This window comes from Peromyscus californicus, unplaced genomic scaffold (assembly GCF_007827085.1).
Source record: "Peromyscus californicus insignis strain IS unplaced genomic scaffold, ASM782708v3 Scaffold_11__1_contigs__length_118956290, whole genome shotgun sequence".
NCBI lineage: Eukaryota > Metazoa > Chordata > Mammalia > Rodentia > Cricetidae > Peromyscus > Peromyscus californicus.
In genome coordinates, this window is record NW_026294402.1 from 48,216,933 (window position 1) to 48,244,113 (window position 27,181).

The 27,181-nt window shown below is 42.6% G+C and overlaps 1 protein-coding gene and 1 long non-coding RNA gene across 6 annotated transcripts in view; one reads left to right on the forward strand and one right to left on the reverse strand.

Moving 5' to 3' along the window:
- Positions 1–5,070, forward strand: part of LOC128124331 (uncharacterized) — a 31,717-nt gene extending 26,647 nt beyond the window's left edge. Inside the window, exons 3-4 of one of the 5 annotated variants that reach the window (XR_008222824.1) lie at positions 120–637; positions 880–5,070. This is a non-coding gene — a long non-coding RNA (uncharacterized LOC128124331). The other 4 variants (XR_008222826.1, XR_008222827.1, XR_008222823.1 and 1 more) reach the window with 4 other exon arrangements.
- A 116-nt stretch (positions 5,071–5,186) lies between these two features.
- On the reverse strand, positions 5,187–24,708 carry Rab39a (RAB39A, member RAS oncogene family). The gene is made up of 2 exons (XM_052760472.1): positions 24,373–24,708; positions 5,187–6,461 (listed from the first exon to the last, which is right to left on the reverse strand). The coding sequence occupies exons 1-2, from the start codon at positions 24,597–24,599 to the stop codon at positions 6,035–6,037; spliced, it is 654 nt and encodes a 217-aa protein (XP_052616432.1). The 5' UTR covers positions 24,600–24,708; the 3' UTR covers positions 5,187–6,034.
- Positions 24,709–27,181: the final 2,473 nt, after the last annotated feature.

The window sequence follows — 27,181 nt, forward strand, 5'->3', positions numbered from 1 at the left end:
AGTTAAACTAAATGTATTAGGCACCATTTTAACAGGGACAAAAATTTCACCCAGAGAGATAACAAAGTTTTTGTTACTTGTTACGTGTCTTTAAAAACTCTTTCGTTTTGTTTTTTTAGCATGATTGTGTGCAGCAGGTGAACTAGAACGTGTAGTGATTGATTCAGATTGCCATAGCTCATGACCCAGGTCTCCTGGCTTCAGTTTCTGGCATTATCAAGAAGTATCAAGTCACACAGCACTTCATTCAGGTTCAAGAGAACAGTTTCTCTCTTTCTCTCTTAAGACTTATTTATTATGTCTACAGTGTTCTGTCTGCATATACACCTGCCGGCCAGAAGAGGGCACCAGATCTCATTGTGGATGGTTGTGAGCCACCATGTTGTTGCTGGGAATTGAACTCAGGACCTCTGGAAGAACAGCCAGTGCTCTTAACCTCTGAGCCATCTCCCCAGCTGCTGTGGGATGGTCTTTATGTCAAGTGTGTTGCTGATTGGTCAATAAATAAATCACTGATTGGCCAGTGGCTAGGCAGGAAGTATAGGCGGGACAAGGAGGAGAATAAAGCTGGGAAGTGGAAGGCTGAGTCAGAGACACTGCCAGCCGCCAAGATGACTAACAGTATATGAAGATGCCGGTAAGCCATGAGCCACGTGGCAAGGTATAGATTTATAGAAATGGATTAACTTAAGCTGTAAGAACAGTTAGCAAGAAGCCTGCCACAGCCATACAGTTTGTAACCAATATAAGTCTCTGTGTTTACTTGGTCGGGTCTGAGCGGCTGTGGGACTGGCAGGTGAGAGAGATTTGTCCTGACTGTGGGCCAGGCAGGAAAACTCTAGCTACACCCAGCCCTACAGTTTGTTTCTTATTTCACAGGTGAAGATTGGTTGCCCAGGAAAAGATGAGTGGAAACATTTGAGGTTCGGAAAAGTTCTGAAGCATAAATGGCTATTCATCAGCTGTGGGATTTCTAAGAGTAGCTCTGGTTGGACATATACTACTGTTGATGGACTGATAGATTTTGCTCTGTAGTAGGAACCCTGCTTTCCCCACACCTGGCCCTGCTACTCTACTATTTTAAGATATAAAGGATCTAGCTCTAAGTGATGTTCCCCTAGATATGATGTTTCCTTTGCATTTCCAATCTAACTCTTTCCAGGCAGCTATGAGGAAAGGGATGAGTCAGCTTATCAAATGGATCTTTAGTCTAGCTCATCCTTTTTGCTTGATCAGATCTAAGGAATTATTCAAATACAGGGCACTCTGAAGTTTCCAGAGTTATGCTCTTCACTGAACCAAGGGCAGTATAAAAACAGACAACATCATTCTTAAAATGACTTTAGTAATCTAGATCCATTTTTTTAATGACATAAGCTCAATAAAAAGATGTGTTCACAATACACGATTGTTTTTGGTTGCTTGACATGTTTGGAACCCTAAACCCTCAGGTTCCCAGGCTCAAAAACTATCTCTTACTTGCTCCTATGATGATGCAAAGAACGTAAAGACTACATTGAAAAGCATTCTGATTACTTGGAAATTTTGTTTAAGCTTATATACAGTGAACCATCACACCATTACGTGTTCTGAAATTATTAGCACTGTAGATGAGCCGTTTTAATCAGGTGCAAGTTTATCATACACTGGGTAGATTTTGTTCATTTAAAAAATTCTAATGACTTAAAATATTTGGTAATTAGCTATACCATCTAGTAGTATTAAATTTAAATAAGATTTAAAAATTTAAATGTAATATTAATATAAAATAAAATATGTCTTTTTTTTTTTTGAAGATAGGGTCTTACCATGTAACTCTGGCTGTCCTGGAACTTGATCTGTAGACCAGGCTGACCTCAAATTCACAGAGATCCACCTACCTCTGCCTCCTGAGTGCTGGGATTAAAGGTGTATATCTGGTTTCTAAGAAACCTGGGCAGCAGCCAGGTAGTGTAGCATATACCTTTAATCCCAGCACTTGGGAGACAGAAGCAGGCGGATCTCTGTGAGTACGAGGCCAGCCTGGTCTACAGAGTGAGTTCCAGGACTGCCAGACAGAAAAACCCTGTCTTGAAAAAACCTAAAGAAAAAAAGAAGCCTGGGCAAAATCTTTTTTGCCTAGAGCAAATACTGACTGTTTTTGCATTATCGTCCACATCCTCTATAACAATGTATAAGAAATAGGTCAAATATATATATATGTATATATATACACATATATTATAAATATATATTGATACATATGTATATACACATACACACACATCCAGTATATATATGGATAGATTTGGGGTTAAGGGTATACACATTTGGCAGTCTTTTTTTTTGGTTTTTCGAGACAGGGTTTCTCTGTGTAAGAGCTTTGGCTGTCTGGGAACTGACTTTGTAGGCCAGGCTTGACCTAGAACTCACAGAAATCCACCTGCCTCTGCCTCCGCAGTGCTGGGATTAAAGGTGTGTGCCACCATGCCAAGTTTATCACTCTCTGTTGATACCTCCTCTGTAAGGGCAGGAGTGTGGGAAATAACTCCTCTGTAAAGCAAAAGCACTTCAGCCCAGCTTTACTTGCCCTTTTACATTTCTCAATCATAAATGCGTGTGTGTATACACACACACACTGGTAATCAAAGAGTTGGGAGCTGACTGTTTCTGCTCCTGCAAGTGTCAGCTTTTGGAGGCCCCACCTTCCCATTTGTTCGTCCAGCTTCCTAATTCTGTGCTAGTATAGAACACCTCTTATCCTTCAGACCAGACTTTATTCTTCATCCAGCATTACTATCATGAAAGGTGTCCACCGAAAGTGAAATCACACTTTAAATTTCAGTTGTTCAACTTGACAAGTAGACCAAACTGTTAGATATTCCGCATTTTAGGTCACACTGATAAGTTTTTGGCTTCCTGAAGGCCTCTCTACCATTGCAACAAACCGAATCAGACCAAATTGGAAAGCCCAGGTTTAATGGGTAAAGTGCTCCCGGGCAATTCCCTGGCCCTCAGAGAGGAGACAAGGAGGCGAGACTGGAAGAACCACGAGTCTGTTTTTGGGGATGCTGCTTATATGTCCCCTGTGGGAGTCATCCTAAGCCTCTCTGGGGGAGGAGCTGTGTTTGGCTGGCTTTGAAGGGGTGGGTTTAAGGAAAGAGATGGGGAAAGGAGCCGAGGCGGATCTTCCACCAGACTCCTTCCAAACATTCCAGACTCTTTGGGTATAGGGATGCCAGGGTGCCAGGGTGCCAGGGGTTGAGGTGGAGTTCCCACCCAAACATTCCAGACTCTTTGGGTATAGGGATGCCAGGGTGCCAGGGTACTAGGGGTTGAGGTGGAGCGCCCACCCAAACACACACCAGTTTGGATGTGATGGAAGAGTGTAATGTAAAATTTAGAATTGTAACAGTAAAAATAGATTGCTTTGTGTGGGGAGGGGCAGTTTGAATTCATTCCCACAAAATACCCTGGGGATATAAAAATATTGACAATATAAATATTCAAAACTTTCATAGTGACATAATTTATATTCTCTTCATAAGCACTATTAAAAATACACAAACCTAGAAAATGTACAAGTGTTAATATTTTAAAATACAATTAAATGCCTACTTCAAAGGTTCACAAAAACATTTTCAGATTGACTTTTTGATTGGATTAATTTTCCAAGGGCTTTCTTCTCTGTTGTTTGGGGTTTAGAGAAAGAGAGATTCAACAGTGGTTCAAGGTAAAAGGACAGAGGGCAATGCCAGCCAAGGTCTCCCCTGGGTCCATTCAAACACGCACCATCTTCTGGTACCTCCACACAGAAATAAAGAACACAAGAAGAAAATCCTCATCAACTGTAAATATAATGGTATGTCCAGAAGCAGCTGAATCAGCAGCACACTTGTATAGTGCTTTCTGCACTCAAAGCTTTTTAACACCATCCATTTGGTTTTCAAAATAATTCCATAAAATTCAATAAATGAGTCTAGTAGGCTCATTTTATAAGCCAGAAAAATGATGGATGTTCAAGAGATCATTGGACATTCTTATGGTCGAATACTAACTAGCAGAGCAAAGGCAAGCTCAGAGCTACATTCTCTGACTTCTTGCTTAATATTCTTTACACTAGGCCATTTTGGTTTTCAAACAGATGAAGTTACCATGGTTTAAGCATAAGAGTCTTATAATCTCAAAAAGGTAATTTCATTGGGTAATTAGATATCCTTCTGTGATTTATAGCATAGAACAGGTATACATGTTATAAAATATTTAACACTGTGATCAAAATGTCCCTTCCATGCATGTTCAAGCAGTAAATTAAAAATTAGGCATGGTAAGCTGCATGCCTTTTATCCCAGCACTCAGAGTCAGAGGCAGGCAGATCTCTGACTTCGTATCCAACCTAGTCTATGTGTCAAGTTCGAGGCCAACAAGGGCTACCAAAGTGAAACCCTGTCTCAACCTTCATGCCAAAAAAATTAAGGAGCTGCATTTGGGAGACTGAGGCAAATGGGTTTCAGCTATATATCAAAACTGTCTGCAAAACAGAAAAAAATAATAACTTAAAAAAAATTGAGCCCGGCGGTGGTGGCGCACGCCTTTAATCCCAGCACTCGGGAGGCAGAGCCAGGCGGATCTCTGTGAGTTCGAGGCCAGCCTGGACTACCAAGTGAGTTCCAGGAAAGGCGCAAAGCTACACAGCGAAACCCTGCCTCGAAAAAAACCAAAAAAAAAAAAAAAAAAAAAAATTGAACTTGAACATCATTTTATTTACTTAACTGAGTATTTTATCTACCCTTCTATTGATGAGATTGTAAAATGAAATGTGAGTGCTAAATCGAGTGGCTAACACCATTTTCCTTGTTCAGAACATCTTGTCCACTTTTCTTTCACTGGAAATAGGATAATTTGGAAATCTGAAAAAATACTATGTATGTTTATTGATAATTTTGACAATAGTTCAAGGTAAACTGCATTTTTTTTTCCTTTGAAAACATCACTATTTTTTTTCTTGGCTAAATTTGTTTTTGTTTTTTTCTGGCTAAATTTTAACAGTGTACTATAATATCAAAGTATTTGCTACTGAGTGATCCTTTTTGTTTACTATGAATATTTGCATAAAATATCTCCTTTGAACATTTGCATACCTTATCAAAAGTGAAGATTTCAGTGGCTCTTACAATAATTGTAAGTGAATAAACCCAGGAACAAAAAGGAATACAAAACTTATTTTATTATGTTCTAAGAAGTACAAACCTGGTACTTTGAAAAGAAAATTTATATTTTAGTCTTAGTCAGTACATCTGAGACTGCTGACAAGTACTTTGCCTCCCCGGCCCAATCCCCAGTTTTGATGCCGGGGATTGAATCTAGATTTTCAGAAACTAAGGAAACATTCTGCCACTGAGCTATGGCCACAGCCTGCAAGGTGTACCTTATGCATTTTTCACATTATTTGGTGTATGTCCCTGCACTCACTCATGTGTATTCGTGTGTGCATATGTATGACAGGACGGCGTGTATACTGAAGTCAGGAGACAACTTCCAGGGAAGTGGGTTCTTTCCTTCCACCACAGGGGTTCCAGAGATCAAACTCAAGTCTACAGATGTGGTGGCAAGCTCCTTCACTCACTGAGTCATCTCGTTGGCCCTTCAAGTGCACTGTACATTTAATACTAATTCGCTCAGGAGAATATAATTCTGATACATTTATTTTCAGCCAGACTACGTATATACCCAAAACTCCATTTACAACTGTCAAGAAAGATGAATAATATTGACATATCTGGACGCTAAGGTCTGCTATATGCTAAGAAAGTGAGAATGGATGTAATCTTGTAGACACTGGTTTCAGGAAAAGAGTTGCCTGCTTTTCCTCATAACCCCTAGCTGCTAGCGTGTAACTGGCGAGCACAGAGTCCTGTATCCGACAGCTAACAATGGTGCTACCGTGGGTCTGGATGTTTTGTAGATGTTCACTCCTTGTGCCATTCTGCTCTAAATGTGACTCTTATCCAGAAGCGTCGTGACCTGTCTGCAGTAGTTCTTTGGCATGCTGAAGTCAGCAGAAGCACTCTCTCCTGGGCTTCACGGCTTCCTCAGAAGAATGCACAGTATTTGGAACAAAACCACTTTTAACCCCTTCCCAGCCATCCTGAATACATATCTCTCCCTTCTTAATAAGTTCATATATGTCTCTTGTCAAGATTGTGAAGGACTCCTCAACATTTGTAGCGTCTTTGGCTGAGGTTTCTATGTACTTCATTCCACAGTCTGTTGACAGTTTCTCGGCTTCTTCCCTTGACACCTGGCGTTGTGAAGCTAAATCACATTTATGTCCCACCAGTAGGAATATGATATGAAAAGGCTGTACGTGCATTTTCGCTTCCTCTAGCCAGTCTTTCACATGTTCAAAAGACCGTCGGTTAGTAATGTCAAATACTAAAAATCCACCAACTGAGTTGCGGTAATAGGATCGAGTTATGGATCTGAAAAATAAAGAAGCTTGTGTAAGGATAATGCTCTTTTCTCCTTTGAATAATGAAACACCAAAATCAAATTTGAAGACAACTTAATGTCATTTAAATAGAATTTAAAAATCCAGTATGAAGAATCTTAGGTGAACAAAAATATCTGAGGTTAACACATAGGCCCATTTCATATGTGGACAGAATATTGAAGCTGCATTTCTTAGACACATAAGGACTTTGGCAGTATATCATCTTGCAGTGATTTATGGGGTTTTATTTTTAAGTATTTGATAAAAGAGTTATTACAAAATTGGGTCAAAAACAGAGGACTAGGGATGTAAGTCAGTAGAGTGCCTAGCATGCAGGAAGCCCTGATCAATCCCTGGTTCCAGATACGACCTGTATGGTGACACAGCCCTGTAATCCCTTCACACAGGACGTGAAGGGAAGAGAATGATCAAGGTTGGGCTGAGAAGCTAACTCAGTTGGACAAGGACTTGCCATGCAAACATGAAGACCTGCGTTTGGTCCCTAGAACTCATGAAAAAAGCCTGGTGTGGTGCCTCAAAATTGTACTCCTAGCACTGGGGAGGCAGAGGCAGGCAGACCCTGGGAGCTGCTGTCCAGACAGCTAATATACTTGATGAGTTCCAGGCCAGTGAGAGATTGCTCTCAAAAAACAAGGTAGACATAAAAGAGGAACACTACCCGAGATTGACTTCAGGCCTCCACACTCACCACACACATGTGCTTGGGTACCTGCACACACACACACACACACACACACACACACACACACACACTCACTCACTCACTCATACACACGCGCGCGTGCGTGCGTACGCACACATATTCAAGTCTTCTCTGCTAACATAATGAGATTGAGGCCAGCCTGGGATATTTGAGACAGTCAGAAACAATTCCAAACACAAAGCAAACAAACGGAGAGATGGAGAGGGTGTAAAGGGAAGGGTCATACAGTAAGGCAGACTTGGTGACTCTTTCCTGGCCGATAGTTCAGTGAGGTTCTGTTGTAACAGCTTAGGAAAGACATCTGTTGCATGTTCATTTCATCTTTTCCTACCTGGATGTCATCTATCCTTTCTCTGTCTTTCACACTCCTGTTTCTCCTCCAATAGTTGAAGAAAGCTATCACCTGAGAAGCCTTCCCCATCACTGAGTCCTTTCTCAAATGATCCCACCGATTGGTTAGCACACTGCTATTACGTTCACATCAATTTTTATAATGTGCTGACTGGATATTGTTAGCATTCAGACCCGCCCCTTGGGGACCCAGCCAATAAGTGGGCAATACCTTAGCCCACCCAGCGTCCTGACAACATCATCCTAGGTAAAGTCCTCTTTAAGAGAAAACCCCTGCCCCCTCCCCCAGTCTCTTCCCCTCTCCCTTCCTATCTTCTTTCCTCTCTCTTCCTATGGAGGTCACTCTGCACCCCTTGCTTCCTCTCTTCCTCCTTCTCTTCCTCTTCTTCTCTCCTCAGCCCTCACCCACTTTCTCTCTTCCCCCTCTCTCTTTCCCTTAATAAAACTTTAAAACTTTCCACGTGAGTGCCACCTGCATGGTGTGTCTATCCCCGAGGCTCCCACCCTCCATGACTACCACCTGCAGTGTCTGCATGGCATGTCTCTTTCTCACCCAGCTGTGGGACCCCTTAGCTCCAACCCACCAAGGTCTCTCTCCCGCTGTTTTACAAAAGATATGTAGGTATGTCTCTGGCTCAATACATGGTTCCTTGAAGGTCAAACATGTTTTATACATGTGTCTTACATCATATTGGCTGGTAAGTCTTAGGTATCACAAAATGTTTGCTACACAGGACTGACTACTCAGAAGTACAAGAGGAAGTGTTGAATGCCAAGGACCTCCCAAGTGTCAGAATCCAAGTTGTTAACGCTCTACACTAAACTCATCTACTTGTCCAAGGTACAGAGACCTCTGTGAAGGGACAGTGGAACGCCCCAGACCCTTGTGCTCACTACATTATCCTCATTCCTAAAGCTACAGTAGTTCGGTGACCCAACACTATGCCTGCCTTTGCTTCTAGGGCAGGTGTTTTCAGTCACCGAGTACTTGTCTAGCACTCATGAGGCCCCAGGTTCAATACTTAGTACTGCCAGGAAAAAAACAACACCTTTGCTTTCTGAGTGCGAAGAAAAAAGCATCTACCCTTCCCCGTTTCTTCACTTGCCTCCCAGTTTTTCCTCAAAATTCATACAATACTTTTTCCTGTCCTTTCATCCATCTTTCTATTTTTGAGACATTGTTTTCCAAGCCCAGGCCAGCCTAGAACTGCTATGTGGCCCAGCTGTCTTCCCAACTCAGCCTTCTGAGTCCGAGGATTGCAGGCACGCACCGTCATGCTAGGCTCCAAGTGACAGTTTGAGAACTACATACGGTACAGCATTGACGACAAGAAAAATTGCCCGCCATCTTTGGCGGGATACAAATAACCTAGTTCAATTAAGTTGCCACTGTCTTTTTTAATTCTGTTGGATAATAAATTTGTTACTGTTCTGCCACTCATCTCTCTGGATGTGTGTGAATTCAGGCAGATGTGCAGTATGGTAAGATAGATGTAATTAAGGTTATGTTGTCAGGCTGAAACTTCATCAGCACCAAATCCGCCTTGCTCTCTAGACCTTACCACCAGCGTAATTTTATTACATTTATTTATTTACTTTATGTGTGTGTATGTGTATGTTATATATGTATTTGGGTACATGCATACCATGGCACACATGTGGAGATCAGAGGACAACTTTCAAGGGTTTATTTTCTCCTTCCACCATGTGAGTTTCGAGATCTGTGTTGGTTTGAAAGAAAATGGCCCCCAAAGGGAGTGGAATTAGGTGGCTTTGTTGGTATGGTATGTTTGTAGATATGTTCTTGTTGGAGGAAATGTGTCGCTGTGGAGGCCAGTTTTGAGGGTTCATATATGCTTAAGCCATGCTCGGTGAGACAGTCCATGTCCTGTTGCCTTCTGATCAAGATGTAGCCAGCATCATGTCTACCTGCACACCGCCATGCTTCCGGCCATGATGATAATGCACTGAACCTCTGAACTGTAAGCTGACACCTCAGCTGAATGTTTTCCTTTCTAAGAGTTGCCATGGCTGTGGTGTCCCTTCACATCAACAGAAACCCTAACTAAGACAAGATCGAACTCAGGTCCTCAGGCTTGGTAGGAAGTGCCTTTACCTGCTGAGCCATCTCACTGGATTTACCAGTATGATTTTTAAAAACAAGCCTTTTGTGGTTGAAAATTCAATGTTGAGAAGATTACTTAGTGCAAGTTTTTCAAGATTTTACTGGGATATGGGAACCTGGGAGATAGCTCAGTGGTTACAAGTGCGTGCTGTTCTCTGAGGACCCAAGTTAGGTTTCCAGCACCCATGTTGGCTCACAACTGCCTGTAACTCCAGCTCCAGGGGAATCAGATGTCTCTACCCTTGGAGGGCAACTGCATTCAAATATACATACTTACATGCAGACACAAGAATACGTAATTAAAAATAATAGAGCTTGAATAAGGACCACACCAATAGACATGCTGACATGAAGGGGGACAGTTCATGTTCAATCCTAGACAAAGAATTCCAGGCAGCTAAGAAATGCTGAGAGTGGGAGGCATGGGCTTCCCTAGGAAAAACCATTCCGAGTGGTCAGCCCTGAAAACAAACACACAAGTAACATCACAACGACCGAGCAAGCTGTATTTATATATTTAGGGACACATACACACACACACACACACACACACACACATACACACACACACACACACATCCCAGCAACAAAAATTAAAGAAAAAAAAAACAACCCCTGGGTTTGAAAGAAAGTAAGGTCAGGGGTACACAGGAGGGCTTGGAGAGGGAAAGGGAAGGGGAAATGATGGAATGTTTAAAAAAAGAACAGGAATAGATCTTTCAAATTACTGGGATATAATACAAACAAATTAACCGCATGACCTCATTCAATCATCAAGATATTTAGAATTATGTTATTTCAGTGAATATTTACCTTTACAAGTTAAAAAAAAAATGAGTTACCACCCAAAAAGAAAAATTCAATGTTGAAATGGTTGCACATATATATGTATACACACACACACACACACACACACATATATACACAGAAGCATGTCTTCCATTGTAGGAAACACCATGTTTTCTAGCAACTTACGTATTTTTAAAAGAAAATCTTAATTTTGAATGTTAGAGGGGGAATTATTAGTTGTGAGACTATCCTCTGACCAGAATGCAAGGGTCAGAGGGTCGGGGGGATACAGAACCCAAAGGGAAGATCCAGGTTTTGTTTGTCTTTATATCTTTTGGGGTTGAGGATTAAATCCAAGGCCTAATCCATAAATGTGCACTCTGCCACTGAGCTATGTCCTCAGCCCCACGGCTTTTGAATGTAAAAGAAGCCTGCTGATCTTCCCCAGTTTGAAGGTGACTCAGTCTCACTCACCTTCAGAGGCATCTCCTCTGGCTTGGCCTCAGCCTCCCCCACCTCCCTCCCCATTATCCCCTCCAATCCCACTGTAAACAAATCCTCTGCTCCTTTGAGACTGAAGCCATCTGCTGGCATCTGTCAGCTCTGGGCCATTCTCTACAGCCTGGAGATTTTAGCACTTGGCTCTCTCTGTCTCAAGTCCTGTCGTTCTGCTGATACCAGCATCCACTCTGGTCAACAGCACCTGTTTTTAAGATTTCCTCATCTCTCACAGCCTAGATTTGGGGCCCAGTGAGATGATTCAGTGCATGGGGGTGCTTGTTGCCATGCATGATGACCTAAGTTCAGTATCAGGACCCACACAGCAGAAGGGAAGAACTTCCTCCTACAGGCTGTCCTTTGGTGTGTACCTGTCCCACACCCTCAAATAAATAAATGTAAAAATATTTTACCTGCAAATTTGGGCTGAGGAGATGGTTCAGTGATACATCAATTGAAGTCGCTATGAATTAATTATAACCAATCCCAAGTGGGCACTCAACAGTGCCAAGGAACCGCTGGCACTTTTGTACAGTATCCTTTACCCCTCTTTCCTACTTTCTGTATCTATGCTACAGGCTTGCTAACTAACAGGCAGGAAGAGTCATGTCTGTTTTGTTCATGGCCAAATACCCAGTGCTCTTCAAGTGCGTAGTACAGAATGATCACCCAGTGTCTTTGTGAATGAATGAATGGATGATCTGGTCAGGGTGACCAACACAGCTGATGAGGAAAACAGAGACATGACAGAATAATGAAGCCAGGGCATAGAGATAAAAGCAGTAGAAAAATGTTGTCTAACGTTTCATCTCTCAGCAGCTGGGCCTCATGTTTTACATAGAGCATCTGCTATCAGTACTGGAGAGGCTGATTCACACACAGCAGTCAGCGCTCTCAGTGAAGTTTCTTGGGGGTGGTAGGGTGACTTTTAAGCTGGAGACATGTTAATGAAACCAAAGAAAGTGAGTTGTAGTGTCTTTTGTTTGTTTGTTTTTTGGTTGGTTTTTTGAGACAGGGTTTCTCTGTGTAGCTTTGGTGCCTGTCACTGGCACTCGCTCTGTAGACCAGGCTGGCCTCGAACTCACAAAGATCCACCTACCTCTGCCTTCCAAGTGCTGGGATTAAAGGGGTGTGCCAACCTGCCTGGCAATTGTAATGTCTTTTAAAATTAATTAACTGGGCATGGTGGTATGCGATTTTAATGACACCACTCAAGCACAGGCAGGCAGCTATCTGTGAGTCCAGGGCCAGCCAGAAATACATAGTGAGATCCTATCTTTAATTTTTTTGTCTTTTTTTTTTTTTTTTTTTTTTTCCAGAGCTGAGGACCGAACCCAGGGCCTGGCGCTTGCTAGGCAAGCACTCTACCACTAAGCTAAATCCCCAACTCCCTTATCTTTAAAATTTATTAATAATTACCATCATTACTATTGTCTATGCATGATGTATGCTGTGAGGCCAGAGCACAGACTCATGGATTTAGTTCTCTCCTTCTACCTTTATATGGGTTTTGGGATTAAACTCAGGTACACCACCTTGTAGTTGTAGTTATATATCTTATGCTCCTGTTAAGAAAAAAGATGGCTTTTTCTTAATCTTAGAGGAAATTTGTAAAGTATAATGTACTTCTCTGACCCATAAGTGTGAGACCCAAAAAGTAGCAGCTTTAACAGGACTAAAGAAAGTACCTTTGATTGGTCTATGCTAACGATTCTCAAACTGTGGGTTGACACTTCTTGAGGGGGTCAAATGACCTTTTCACAGGGGTCGCCTAAGAGCATCTGAAAACATAGATATTTACATTATATTTCATACCAGTAGCAAAATTACAGTTATAAAGTAGCAACGGAAATAATTTTATGGTTGGGGGTCACCACAACATGAGGAACTGTATTAAAGGGCCACAGCATTAGGGAGGTTGAGAATCACTGCTCTATGATAGAACACAAGCAACTTGGCCACTTAGGCCATCAGATCTAATGGTAGCAGCCTCAAGTGTACACACAAGACTGAGATGTTCAATTAAGGCCAGGGAAGACTCCAGCAGACAATTATAGGAGTGACATTTTGGAACAGAGGCATGCTCTTTGTCAAAGGCTGTTACACTTTTGAAAAACAGTTCTTGGCTCACAACCTGGCTTTGAAAGAGACTAAATGCCCATCTATAGAACACCAAGTGACTGCAAGACTTGAATACTCACTGTGAGCAGGATATTCCTTGATGCATCAGGCTTGAGCTCCGTCACCCTCCCACCCAAAACAGAGAGAGAGAGAGAGAGAGAGAGAGAGAGAGAGAGAGAGAGAGAGAGAGAGAGATCAAGCTAGCACCAGTCAGCAGCACCAGTCAACTCCACTCCTTGGAGAACTTCAAGCTAACTAGAAAAGGGAAATAAATGCTCCCATTTGAAAGTTTCCGGTGGTACAACTCCCTGTCTACTTTTCCTAGAGGGCAGATGTGGCTCAAGACCCACAACAATTCATTAGCACAGGCTAAGGGCTTGTCATGAAAACTAAAACAAAGCCCACCATCTACTTATAAAGAGGTTTGAGGGGCGTGCTGATGAACATGTAACAAACAGTAACAAACTCTTGTAGCTTACAGGAAAGCCTACCAAAAGGACAGGAATTCTGATAATTAGCAAAACAAAAGAGCCTGTCCTGTCATTATAGGTAAAGCTTTCCTCTCTAGTTTGAATGCAAAGTGGTCGTGAGAGCTGGGCCGGGGCCCAAGGGTCTTCCCTTTACTCAGGTTGGCTTGGATGGCCATTGTTTGCTACCCACATCTCCAGCAACTACTGATGTGAGAAGTTGGATGTTCTCACTGTAAAGGATTTACTCCGGAATCAGGACATCTTAGTAACCATCCATGAAATCACAGAATGCCTCATTCCTTGCCGTGGTATTGTATATAGGGCACCGATTAAAGTAATTAATCATGGTGAAGATGGGAAACGGGCTGATGTCAACCACGGGATTCCAAGAGCTTGCCGCTATCATCGAGAGGCAGCTGGTCCTGTACAACTGTGGAATGGCCCGTGAGGATTTAGACGTGCCACATCCAGGAGATGTCACCTTGCAAGGTTTTGACATGGTTCTTCAGAATGCATACATCCTAAACGAATGAGTAGTAGAGGGTGAGTGTTTCCTCCGTGAGTCACAGTTGTTCTGTGCGAAGCAATGGATGAAGGTTGGGGATGAAGCCTTTCTCAGTTGCATTTAATGAGTCACTAAATCTTATTTTATTTTCAAATTTCCTTTCCATTTTTTGCTAGTGACTCACACTGTAGCCCACTAGGCCTTGAACTCTAGGCAATTCTGCCATATCTTCCCAAGAACTGGGATTATGAGTCACCATGTTGGGCTCCTGAGTCACTAAATATTTTTGATGCTTTTAATCCCTTTAAATTTTGCTGATAAACAAGCTTTTGCAGTCAGAGGGGGGATGCTTTCACTAGAGAACACTGTAATGCTCCTACTGAATTAGTCCAGGCTGCCAACTGGCTCCTTGGAGTGTCAATGGCAGTGGCTGAACAGGCAGGAAGGGGGCAGCACCATCATGTGAGGACTATAGGCTTCCTGTGGCTCTTGCTGCTCAAAGCTCATGGGCTGGATCTACTGCTTCTTCTAAACTTGTTTCTCCAGCTTAGGAACTATCTTATCCTAGCCTATCAAGGTAGCCTCAAAAGAGATCTGAACAAATTTAACTTTTTATGAAGATCCTTAAGATACTTTTACCCAGGGCGTCCAGGACATATCTGATCGAGGAAATTTGCACAGACTTTGTCTCAGAAAAATTTTAGAAATCAAGGTCACAAGGTCATAACTTCCAACATGGTTTTATAAAGTGAAGGTTTGGGCCGGGTGGTGGTGACATACATCTTTAATCCCAGCACTTGGGAAGCAGAGGCAGGTGGATCTCTGAGTTGGAGGCCAGTCTGGTCTACAAAGTGAGTTCCAGGACAGCAAGGACTAAACAGATAAACTCTGTCTTGAAAAAACCAAAACCAAAACAAACAAAACAAAACAATAAAGTGAAGGTTCAATTAAAAAATATATATATGACCAATGATAATGATAAAGTACTGTATATTTTTTTAAAAGCCTACAGAAAAGAGTTTGTTTTCACCATAAAATGTTGTCTGAGGTAAATTAATGTAATCATATTTAAACATTAGACAACAAATATGTGTATCAAAATGTCATGATACCCTATAAACATGTACAATTTTGTTTGTATTACCAAAAAACAAATCTAATAAATTATAGAGAAATGAAGACTAGTGGGAGATCTTCCTCCATGTTAGTCGGTCAGACTATTTGTCACTATGACAAACACCTGAGAAAAGCAATTTAAGGGGAAAAGAAGATTTATTTTCGCTCACAGTTTCAGAGGTTTCTGCCCAAAGTCCCCTGTGATAAGGAAAAGCATCATGGCAGTCAGGGTGTGTGAGCAGAACTGCTCACCTCAGGGTGGCAGGGATGGAGAAGGTGAAGAGGGGGAGAGGGATGTAGGGATAGAGAGGGAGAGGAAAGTGATAGGCAGAGGGACACAGACAGAGGAGAAGAACATTCACATTCCAGGGACGAGGCATATCTTTCAGTGACGTTTCCCAACCCTTCTCCAGATCTTACATTGCTATCATATTGTGACACCATTGGGGATTAATCTATCAGTTAGGTCAAGATTCAGTCACTTCTCCCAAACTTATCGGCTGGCAACTATATGAGCTTTGGGGGACATCTCAGACTTGAGTCGTCACACCTCTTTAATTTTTAAGTGTATAGTACAGTACCGTTAAGTTTAAGGACAATGTTGCTTAGATCTTCAGGTATCTAAATATCTGTTTTATAGAGCCGTCATTCTATTCCCTGCTTCTTTAGTTTGACAAGTTAAATGCATCTAATAGTGGAATCGTGCCTTCTCTGTCCTCCGACAGCTCTCTGTCTCTTTGTCTCTTTCCAAATAGCCCAGTCTAGCCTCAAACTCATAGTTAGCCTTAGCCTTCTGAGTACTGGGATTATAGGTGCACGCCACCATGTCCAGCATGGCTACATAAAAAGTTTTAGCTGTTGAATTTTCTTCTTTTTTATTCCCCCAGAGATAATATATACACAAGTGACTGCTAGCAGCCTTGGAGCCCACTTGCATTTACAAAGACTTGCTTAATGTATGATTAATGTGAGGACTGGGAGCAAACTGCTGTGGGGAATCTGGAGTCTTTTGGCACAAAGAACAATTATTGAGGTTCTAAAGAAATATAAATGATATCTCAGGCAGCTACCTAGTTTTCTGGCAGGCACTGAAAACAAGATAATGTTGCTATTTGGAGGATAACACTCCATAGGCCCTGGAGTGCTCAGGAATTATAGCAGTGACATTATCTAAATATTTCAGTGTAAGTGGTAAGATATGTAGTGTTTACATGTCATCATGTACTTTGCTAGATGGGCATCAGACCCTTTAAAATCCTGGGCACCTGCTGGCTTGGGTTAAACGAATCCCCTGGAAATGCCCTTCTTGCGGCTTTGCCAACTGTAAAACAGGTATTCAGAAGACAGCAGGGCTTTGATGTTGAAGACTGTTGGCAGCTAGTAGCCTACAAATGCATTAGCCTCTCTTCCAGCCAGGGCTGTAGGTTCTGACTGCCCTTGTGGGAATAGGCATTGTGTTGACACTTCACTCTCCTGCTTCTTTTGCCTGGTGATGCTGGCCCTCAGGATGACATTAGGAGCTCACAGCAAGTCTCCCCTCTCATTTTATCAGGACTCAGTCCCTGCCCTTGCCAAGGATTCTGACACTGTGAACTTAGCATAGTCTTTCTTCACCCAAACATTAATAATTCCAGCTTCCTCCCATTTAAAAAAAAAAAATCAGGCTGTGGTTACAGAGGCTCCAAGAAATAACAAGGAACTAATGGAGCCCATTTTCCCTTTGAACATGTCAGTCAACTCCCCAGTGGACATCTTTTATCTCCCTTTCATGACACATCCCTCTGGTGACAGTGCTTCTTGCCATCCCCAATAATCTATTTGCTATTTTTGTTCTTTTTCTCCATAGCAGTTAATACATTCTGACATTCTATATCATTTTTCAGCTGTTTGATTATATCTCAGCCCCCTGCCCTCATTATAAAATAAGGTCCACAGGGCTGGACAGATGGCTCAGCAGTTAAGAACACTGGCTGTTCTTCCAGAGGTCCTGAGTTCAATTCCCAGCAACCACATGGTGGCTCACAACCATCTGTAATGAGATCTGGTGCCCTCTTCTGGCCTGCAAGGACACATGCAGACAGAACACTATATACATAATAAATAAATAAATATTTAAAAAAAAAAATAAGGTCCACAGAGCTAGTCATGGTGGTGTATGGCTATAATCCCAAGACTGACAGGCTGAGGCAGGAGGATCATGAGTTCAAAGCTAGCCTTGGCTATGTACTAAGACCCTCCATAAACAAATACATGCCATTTTACATGAGTGCTGGGGATCTGAACTCAGGTCCTTGTGCTTGAACAGTAAAGCTCTTTATCCACTGAGCCATCTACCCAGCCCCGATGCCAGTGCTTTCTGGTTTTTTTTTTTTTTTTTTTTTTTTTTTTTGCAGAAGAGTAATGTCCAGCTTCTCAACATTACTTTACTTATCACATAATAAAAGGGATTAATCAGAGATAATTAAATACTACCCAATATAAGCAAAGAATAAACGTTCTTGGCTTAGAATTCTCCTATCATTTCTGCATCTACAGTCTACTGTCATGTGGCTTTTTCTGTTGTGGAATATTTCTTTAACTATGTACAGATGTGCTATATTTGTTTATGCTGCATTTATTTAATTATGTAAAGATGTGTTGCTGTTTCACCTTGCCTGCCTAAGGCACCTGATTGATCTAATAAAAAACTGAATGGCCAATAGCCAGGCAGTAGAAGGACAGGTGGGGCTAGTGGGCAGAGAGAATAAAGAGGAGGAGGAATCTAGGCTGGAAAGAAGAAAAAAGAGAGAGGACAGGGAGAAAGAGAGGAAGACGCCCAGGGCCAGCTGGCCAGCCATGGAAGAAGTGGGAAAGGCAGGACATACAGAAGGAAAGAAAGGTAAAAAGCCCCGAGGCAAAAGCGTAGATGAAGAGAAACAGTTTAAATTAAGTTATAAGAGCTAGAGGGACAACACAGATAAGGCCGAGCATTCACAATTAATAATAAGTCTCCGTGTCATGATTTGGGGGGCTGGTGACCTGTGAAAGCCTGCTACTTTTTTCTGTACTGCTTTGTGTCCTATGATTTCATGTTCTGAAATGTATTACACTCACCGTTTATCCTTTCATCATTTCAGCCTACTTCTAAAACTACTGTTTTTATTTCCAAATCAATTGAACTAATGGGACTTTCCACAAGTAAATAATCATTCCTTCTCAGATTGGGGGCTGGGGGGAAGGTAGCATGTAAGGACTGAAAAGGTATTTCATAGTACTTATGGAACTTTAAGAGCCATACCCTGATGTGTTCTCAAGACCTCCCCTTATCTAAACAGACAGAACACTTCAGAATCAGAGTGGCCAGTAAGATGGCTCAGCAGGAATAGGGTCTTGCCATCAACCCTGATGACTTCAGTTCAGTCCTTGGGACCCATATGGTGGAAGGAGAGAACTGACTCTTACTTTGTATATTATTATTATTATTATTATGATTATTACTAAGTGTAGCAGTGCAGTCAGCAAGGCTGCACAGAGGGGAAGGCTGTCATTCACTGATGCCACAGGTATATGCTTCCATTTTGATATTGCACCCACTATGTAAAGCAGTTTCCCCCTTTGTTTCCTGAATATAGCAGTAAGTAAAACAATGGTTTGGATGGCTATTAATCTGGGTCCACTGGGATGGGTGTTGTGTTGTTTGGAAACAAAGACTTTCCAGGATAGAAACTGTGCATGCCATTACAGTTTGCTTCAACCATAACGAGCTGGACATAGAAAGAGCACTAGATACGATGTTAAGAGACCTGGGGGGCTGGGGAGATGGTCAGAGGTAAAGAGCACTGGCTGCTCTTCCAGAGGACCCATGTTTAATTCCAAGCATCGACACGTTGACTCATAACCATCTGTAATTCCAGTCCCAGGGCATCTGATGCCCTCTTCTAGACTCCACGGACACTACATACATGTGGTACACAGGGCATACATACACATGAAATAAAAAATAAATAAAATCAAGAGAAGAGAACTGAGGGTTTATTTATTTATTTTTGTTTTGCTTTTCTAGACAGTTTCTGTCCTGCAACACGCTCTGTAGACCAGGTTGGCCTTGACTCACAGAGATCCACCTGCTTCTGTCTCCTGAGTGCTGAGATTAAAGGTGTGTGCCACCATTGCCCGGTGAGAACGGAGTTCTCATGAAAACCAGCTATGGGCTATAAGATCTTGGGCAAGTCAAAGATTCTCTATACATTAATTATATTACTTAGAAAATGGCATTTGAGAAGTGGAGACGGGGGATCAGGAGTTCAGTTTTAAAGGAATAACTACGAGGTGAGTTTGAACCAGTCTGGATTTCATGACACCATTTCTCAACAAAATTGTGTAAATTTAGTTTAATAAAAAATATGAAAGTCTTTTCTCTAGTGACACCTATTAATAGCACATTGAAAACTATTTCAAGGAAAAGTAGCAGGCAATACCTATAATTTGAGAATCTATAATCTTTCTTCATAATGTCTTTTTTTTTAACAGCTAGGGAAGTTTTGTTTTTTCTCAAGACAGGATTTCTCTGTGTAACAGTCCTAGCTGTCCTGGAACTTGCTTTGTAGACCAGGCTGGCCTCAAACTCACAGAGACAGAAATCCACCTGCCTCTGCCTCCCAAGGGGCCACCACTGTCCAGCCCAGCTAGGGAAGTTTTTAGGAACCACCCAACTCCCCTTTACAGCATTCTGTCTTGGTCTCATTTCTTGGTTTCAATTTGGGTCACTTACTACACTTTGTATATCTGAGGCAGCATCTATATTTGAAGCTATACTTCGGCCGTGTCTACAAGACTCCATATCACACTAAATAAACCCTGTAAAAAGGGATACATTGGGAGGGGCTAATGAACCAGAAAAAGAGGACGGGAAAATGGCTCAGTGGGTAAAGCACTTGCTTTGCAAGTATGAGGACCTATTTGGGTCCCAGCACCTGTGTAGAAAAGCCAGGTATGGCAGTGTGCACGTAACCTCAACACTGAGGCAGATAGGAGAGCCCTGGAGTTAACTAACAGCCTTACAGCCTAAAGCCTTTTGTTATGTTAATTAGCCAGCTAACTCATTTATGTAGGTCTGCTATTGCTTCAAATCTGAAAAAGATGAAAGCAACTTATCAAAGGAGCCTTTCCCAAAGCATACTCCTTGCACACCAGTTATCTCTAATTGGTTATTTTGGAAATAGCCCAAGTAAATCTGTTAATTTAATCAAAGTTAAACACACATTTCTTTGCTGCAATATTTCTTTGCAGCTTTCTTCCTCCTCCAGTGCTGGGATCGAACCTAGGGTCTTGGGAATGGTAAACAAGTACTCTGCCACTGAGCTACAGCTTTAGTCCTTGGTAGTTTGAGACAAAGTCTTGCTATGTAGCCGATGCTGGCTTCAAACTTATAATCCTGCCTCTGCTTCCCAGGTGTTTAGATCACAGGCATATACCATCATGCCTTGCTTCTTAGAGGCTTTGATAAGGTGTTTTAAGGGGATGTTATATGGGTAGAGATTTCTAAACACATGTAATTATGCAAGTCATCCTTTGAAAAGAATCACAGGAGATGAGTGTTCTACAGAGCACATCTTGAGAGCACGGAGGCAGACACTATTCTCTGAGCATTATAATTAGTGGCTATAATTGTACTACCCAAAGGTCAGACAATATGGAAAAAAAACGGCCAAACGTGGTTTGAAATCTGGAAGTCTCATGGTATGTGTGTATTCATTATTGCTACTCATGCTTTTTCCACTTTATATTTTAGACCACTTTCTGCTACTCCGACAAAATACCCGAGGCTGGATACAGTAGAAAGGAAAATAGTTCATCTAGTTCAGTTTTGGAGGCTGAAAGTCCAAACAGCTTGACGCTAGGTTTGGTGAGGGCCCCTTTGGCTGGTAGGTGACATCCTGGTGGCAGCTTGTTTGAGAGGAAGACATCACATAGCCAGACAAGGTACTAGAAATCTGGGAGGGGCCAGGCTCATTCTTTTGTAAGAACTTACTTTCACGAAACTAATTGGGGTTCCATGAGAAATTACTTTTTTTTTTTTTTTTTTTTGGTTTTTCGAGACAGGGTTTCTCTGTGTAGCTTTGCGCCTTTCCTGGAACTCACTTGGTAGTCCAGGCTGGCCTCGAACTCACAGAGATCCGCCTGGCTCTGCCTCCCGAGTGCTGGGATTAAAGGCGTGCGCCACCACCGCCCGGCGAGAAATTACTTTTTAAAATGCTCTACCTTAAATTTTTCCTTTAAATTTTTATTTCATGAATTTAATTGGGGGGGGGCACCACAGTATACACATAGAAGTCAGAGGACAATTTGTAAGAGTCAATGCTTTTTTATACCATGTGGATCCCAGGAATCAAACTTAGTTTACCAGGTTTGGCAGCAAGTACCTTTACCCAAAGAGCCATCTTGCAGACCCTCCATGAGAAATTACTTGATCCCTCTCAAGGATGATGTATCCAATGACCCAATGACTTTACTCTATAGACCCCCCCCCCCTTTAGAAATCCCGACACTTCTCACCAGTTACACTGGTGGGGCTGGTTGAAATTGGTGACCAGCACAAGAAGGAGACAGACCACAGTACTTTATATTACATAAATGCATTTTATGGAAAAACCGTCAAAATTTATATTCTTCTGCTTAACACCTTTCATATTTTTAACCCTTCCTATAAACTTACTAACACTGTATGGCCCCTGGTATGGTGGAGCACGCCTTCAATCCCAGCCCTGGGGAGGCAGAGACAGGTGGATATCTGTGAGTTCGAGGCCAGACTGGGCTACAAAGCGAGTTCCAGGACAGGCACCCAAAGCTACACAGAGAAACCCTGTCTTGAAAAAACAAACAAACAAAAAAAACCAATAACAACAACAACAACAACAAAAAACCAAACCAAAACAAAACAAAAAAACCCAAATGCTGGCATTAAAGGCTTATATATGCCCAGTGTTGTTCCCTTTTGAGAGGATCTGGTTGTGTAGCCTGGGCTGGCTACACAAGATCCTCCTGCTTCAACCTTTGAATGATAGGCAAGTGTCACTGTGCCCAGCTGATCTTGTCCCTTTTTGTTTTGCAAGTAGTTAAAATCCACTAGAATGCTAATTTAAATACTGAACAGAAGACTAGTCATGATAATTACCAGCTGGTCATTTCATTGTTCTGTAATATATTTCTTGATGCTTTCAAACTACACCATGAGCTCTCTGAGGTAAGCTCCTTTTTTGCTTTATGTCCAATCACCAATAAACCTTCTAATACAATATTTCCCACAAAATCCTCAGGGTATGATTGTAATGACAGGCATATATCTCCAAGTACCCTTGAATGTAATAAAACGTGCCAGGAGATCCATGATTCAAAATAAATATCTGCATTTTCTAGAAGATGTGGGATGATTTAACAGTAATTGTTTTGAATACAGTTTTATGGTGAAGCTTTCTGCTAAATGCTAGAAAGGCAAGTATTGTAGGTAACTACTGAAATATGTATTTATGAATATATCATTGGTAAAGAGCCAAGCAAAACAAAGTATGACTCATTGTAAACATTCTCTAGCTGTTCTTGCATTATTATGGGGCAGTTACTGGATGGTTTTAATAATGTATATATAAAATGAATTGCTATTTGCATTCTTCTCAAAGGCATTACAAAACATCTTTAGCAAAGGTCTTTACATTCTAATAGATTAATTATCCTTTATTTTCCTGTCAATAGGTCGAGGAATTACTTTTAAGTAAATAGAAACAGGAAGATTTTACTACCTTTAAAGGGCAGAGCAAGCACTCTCAGTAAATGTTTTTTTTTTCTGACCTTGAAATATCTCAAAGTTTAACCCTGACTAAGACCACAAATAGAAGCATCTGTAACTGATCTCAAGAGTGGTTGAACCAGAAGGAATCTTAGAAATCATGAAGATATCTTCATTTTACACAGGTTTTAAAAACTGTTTCAATCAAAGGAGGCTGATTGAAAAGGGAACAAAAATGTCTTCATGGAATTCTAAACAAAATCGATGCCCCTTAACACCGCTGAAAGCTGGCCTTACCATGTCTGTACTTCACACACAAAAGTAAGAAAACTACTCTACAAGTTTCCTTATTATCTCCACGAATCAGTGTCAGGCCGAAGAATGGAAGCCAAAAATTTCAATGTTGGACACTACAGATGTCGGCTGCACTCATTCGGAATGGATGCTGGTTGGGAGTGAGGGGAAGCCATGTTTGGGAAGTTCCTTAATGGAGTTCTTTATTTCACAAGCAGAGTACTTGCTGAGAGACATAAAAGTGCTTGCCTACAAGAGTTCCAATTGATCATGTGAATTTTAAGAAACAAAACAGTACATTACCAGTTCCTTACCTTCCTTCGAACCCAGAAACTGGAAATATGCTTTAAATGTGATTTGGTCTCAAATATCCAAGGAATTCAGTTTCATTTACTTTTTATTTCTGTAACGTCAGTCGTCTTTGTACAATTTAGAAAAGTGTTTTCTCTTGTTATCTCGCCGGAACGTTAAAGGGAAAGTTGCAGACAAACCTCAATATTATCTTTCTCACATCAAAGCACCAAAAATGACAAACTTTTAAAGGCAACTCCACCCTTTAAACACAAACACACACACCCTCAGTTGTGTCAGTGACTCTGATGTTGCATTTAGTGGTTTTCCAGGACCTCCTCCCGAGGGTCATGGCCCAGTATTTTCTGATGACCGCACTTGGTGCTGTCAGATGTTCAAACCAATTACCGCATGCATCTCGCTGTGAACCGTTCCCAGGGAGCCCAGGCCATAAGCCCGGCTGGAGTTCTGCTTGCTGAGAACTAAAGATTTATCACAAACCAGGGAACCCCACTTGGCATTTCTCCCGGCCCGAAAGAGGCTTGGGGAAGGCTGAAGACGGGACGCTAGGAGGAAGGTCGTTGAGTCAAGTGTGTGTGCGAAGTCGAGTTTGGGGTGAAGGCAGCTAAAGGGGGAGCTAAAGGGACCCACATGCCTAGAGGAGCAGATAGAGCTAGGGAAGACTGGGCGACCCTGGTTCGGACGGAAAAGGAGACAGAAAGGGGGCGCAGGAATCCGCGCTAAAGAAAGGAGAAACTGCGGAGGAGGAAGTAGCCCCTGGAAGGGGAGGGGCGAAGGGGAAGCGAGCACGGAGCGCGAGCACTTTCGAGAGCTCGTAGCGGGTGCCTCCCTACCTGAAGCGCTCCTGCCCCGCCGTGTCCCAGAGCTGCAGCTTGATCCTCTTGCCCGGCTCAATCTCCAGCAGGCGCGAGAAGAAGTCGACGCCAACCGTGGGGTCGCAGGCGGGGGAGCGCAGCCCTGGGAAGCGGCCCTGGGTGAAGCGGTGCAGGAGGCACGACTTGCCCACCGTGGAGTCCCCGATCACGATGAGGCGGAACTGGTAGATCCAGATAGTCTCCATCGCTTATGTGCCCCGCGCGCTCAGGGGCAAGTTCTGCCGCGGGAACTGTCCCTTCAGCACCTCTGCGGCGCGCGCCCCGCCGCTTCCAGCATCTTCCTGCGGCTACGGCCGCCGCCTTCTGGGGAGGGAGGGGCGGGTCCGCGGGCAAGGGGCGTGGACCTGTCTTGCCTGGGGCGGGGCTTGAGCACGGGGGCGGGGCCACACATTAGGGCGGGACCGCAGGTAGGGGTGTGACCATGAGCTGGGGGCGGGGATCTAACTTTCCGAGGCGGTATCTCGGGCTGTGGGCGGGGTTCCAACTATAAGGGGTGGGAACTGACGTTCTGGGGGCGGGCCCTCAAGCTTACAGGGGCGTGGCAAGAGCCTCCGCCTAGTGTATGGGGAAATGGAAGAGCCCCAGATTACCGTACCTCCCTCTGGTCCTCCCTCCCTTGCTGGAAGCGGACCAGGAAGTGGGTGTGGCGAAAAGACGTGACAGCAATAGCAACCAATGAAAATGTATTAGAGGGCCAAACTGAAAGTTCAGCCAATGGGAAGTGAGAGTCATTTTCTCGCTCATGTGTCTCGATGGGCTTCTTATATTAGGACTTTGATCTCGGAAGTCGCCCTGGCGCTAGCGTGATTCTATGTGTGGGTTCGTGGTGTCCGAGTTTTCAGAAGAGTCCAGTTGGCGGCTTTCTGCTGAAGGAAACAAATCTGCAGAACTAGTTCTGATTGTTTCTGTTAAGGACTGCCTGTTGCTTTTTGCCACAGCGTTTTCAAGATTAGACAAGTAAGAGAAACGTCCTGTTCTTGTCCTATGCTCTGTGGGGCCCTCCAGCCTGGGAAAAAGTTGAAATGTTGAGAAGCCCATACATGTCATCACTATTCTCCGTCTACAGCTGCTCTGCGCTTGCCTATGGCCGATGATCTACTAAACGAAGCAGAGTTCTGGGTCTCATCTAGTGTTTGACAGCGAGCTTGTCTAAAGTTTACTAAATAGAGGAAACAAATAATTTCATAAAATTAAAGTCATTTTAGAATGTGCTCATGTTCTTTGAAATATTTGTGAAAATTATAATTGTTTTCTGGATAGGATTTTCTTTTCTCTCGTTCTTTTAAAAATTATTTATTACTGGGCGGTGGTGGCACATGCCTTTAATCCTAGCACCTGGGAGGCAGAGGCAGGTGGATCTCTGTGAGTTCGAGGCCAGCCTGGTCTACAGAGTGAATTCCAGGACAGCCAAAGATACACAGAGAAATCCTATCTCAAAAAACCAAAAACCCAAACAAAATAAAACAAAACAAAACGAAAATTATTTATTAAGCCTGGCAGTGGTGATGCATGCCTTTAATCCCAGCACTCGGGAGGCAGAAGCAGGTGGATGTTGGAGTCTAAGGTCAGCCTGGTCTACAGAGGGAGTTCCAGGACAAAGAAACCCTGTCTCAAAAACCAATAGGTTTGTTTGTTGTTTGTTTATTCAGAAACAGGCTTTTACTATGTTTCCCTGGTTAGCTGCCTACTTGCTGGGATTAAAGGTATATGCTGCCACACCTGACTTGGAATGAGATTTACTAATTCAAAAGTGAATCAGAAAGTGAATGAGAAAATTTAAAAATTAGTTTAAATGTTTTCTAGCCAATGTTGTTTTATTTTGTGATGTGCACCAAGGGGCATCTGAGTGGTGGGATTTCTTCTATTGACTCCTCTGTGCTTAAATCTGAAAAACTAATCTGCAGCCCCTACCTAGAATCCTAACACTTGAAAGGCTGAGGCAAAAAGGTTAACACAAGAGCTGGGCTACGTAGCAGAGTCTAAGCAATGTAGCAAAACCATGTCCCTCAAACAAAAGAGGAAAAAAATTAAGATCCTTCATCCATTGGGTTGTGAAGGCCTTTGTCCCCTCTCAACTGGGCTAATGTTCAGCTTCTCTTCCCCTCTCAAATCTTTTTTGTTGTTGGTTTTTCCAAGACAGGGCTTCTCTGTGTAGCCCTGGTAGTTATGGGACTTGCTCTATAGACCAGGCTGGCCTCAAACTCAGGGATCCACCTGCCGAGATTAAAGGCGTGCACCACAATGCCTGACCCCATTGCCAATCTAATGTGATCCTATAACCATCCAGGTATTTGGATAATCTGAACAAATATGGGGAAGAGGAAATCCTGAATTGGCAATTTATATCTACGACAATGTTGAAAAAAAGTATCTTAAGTAGTATCATCAGTGGAGTGGGATCTCAGGACGACTACCACACTGAGTTGTAGGCTGAAGTTACAGCTCCTTTCCACGCCTGTGGCAGTAAACTGAAAGTGTCTTGCCTACTACAAGAGAATGAACTGATGCAAATGATTAATGACATGTCAGAGTGATTTAAATAGGTGTGCATGCCAACAAACGCTTCACATTTGTTCAGACAGGACATGCGAGGGAGTCTTGGAGCTTTGATGAGAACTATGTTTGTGAGTAGCTGCTCAACCTCCGTCCCATTATCTTTCTGGAATGCTCCTGCTTTGAGTTTTAAGTTTTTCAATTAATTTTTTTTTTTTTTTTTTTTTTGGTTTTTCGAGACAGGGTTTCTCTGTGTAGCTTTGCGCCTTTCCTG

Coding starts and splice junctions, on each gene's coding strand:
- Rab39a (XM_052760472.1), bottom strand. CDS start 24,599: ATGGAGACTATCTGGATCTACCAGTTCCGCCTCATCGTGATCGGGGAC. Junction 6,462..24,372: donor GCGGGGCAGGAGCGCTTCAG/GTAGGGAGGCAC, acceptor TTTATTTTTCAG/ATCCATAACTCGATCCTATT.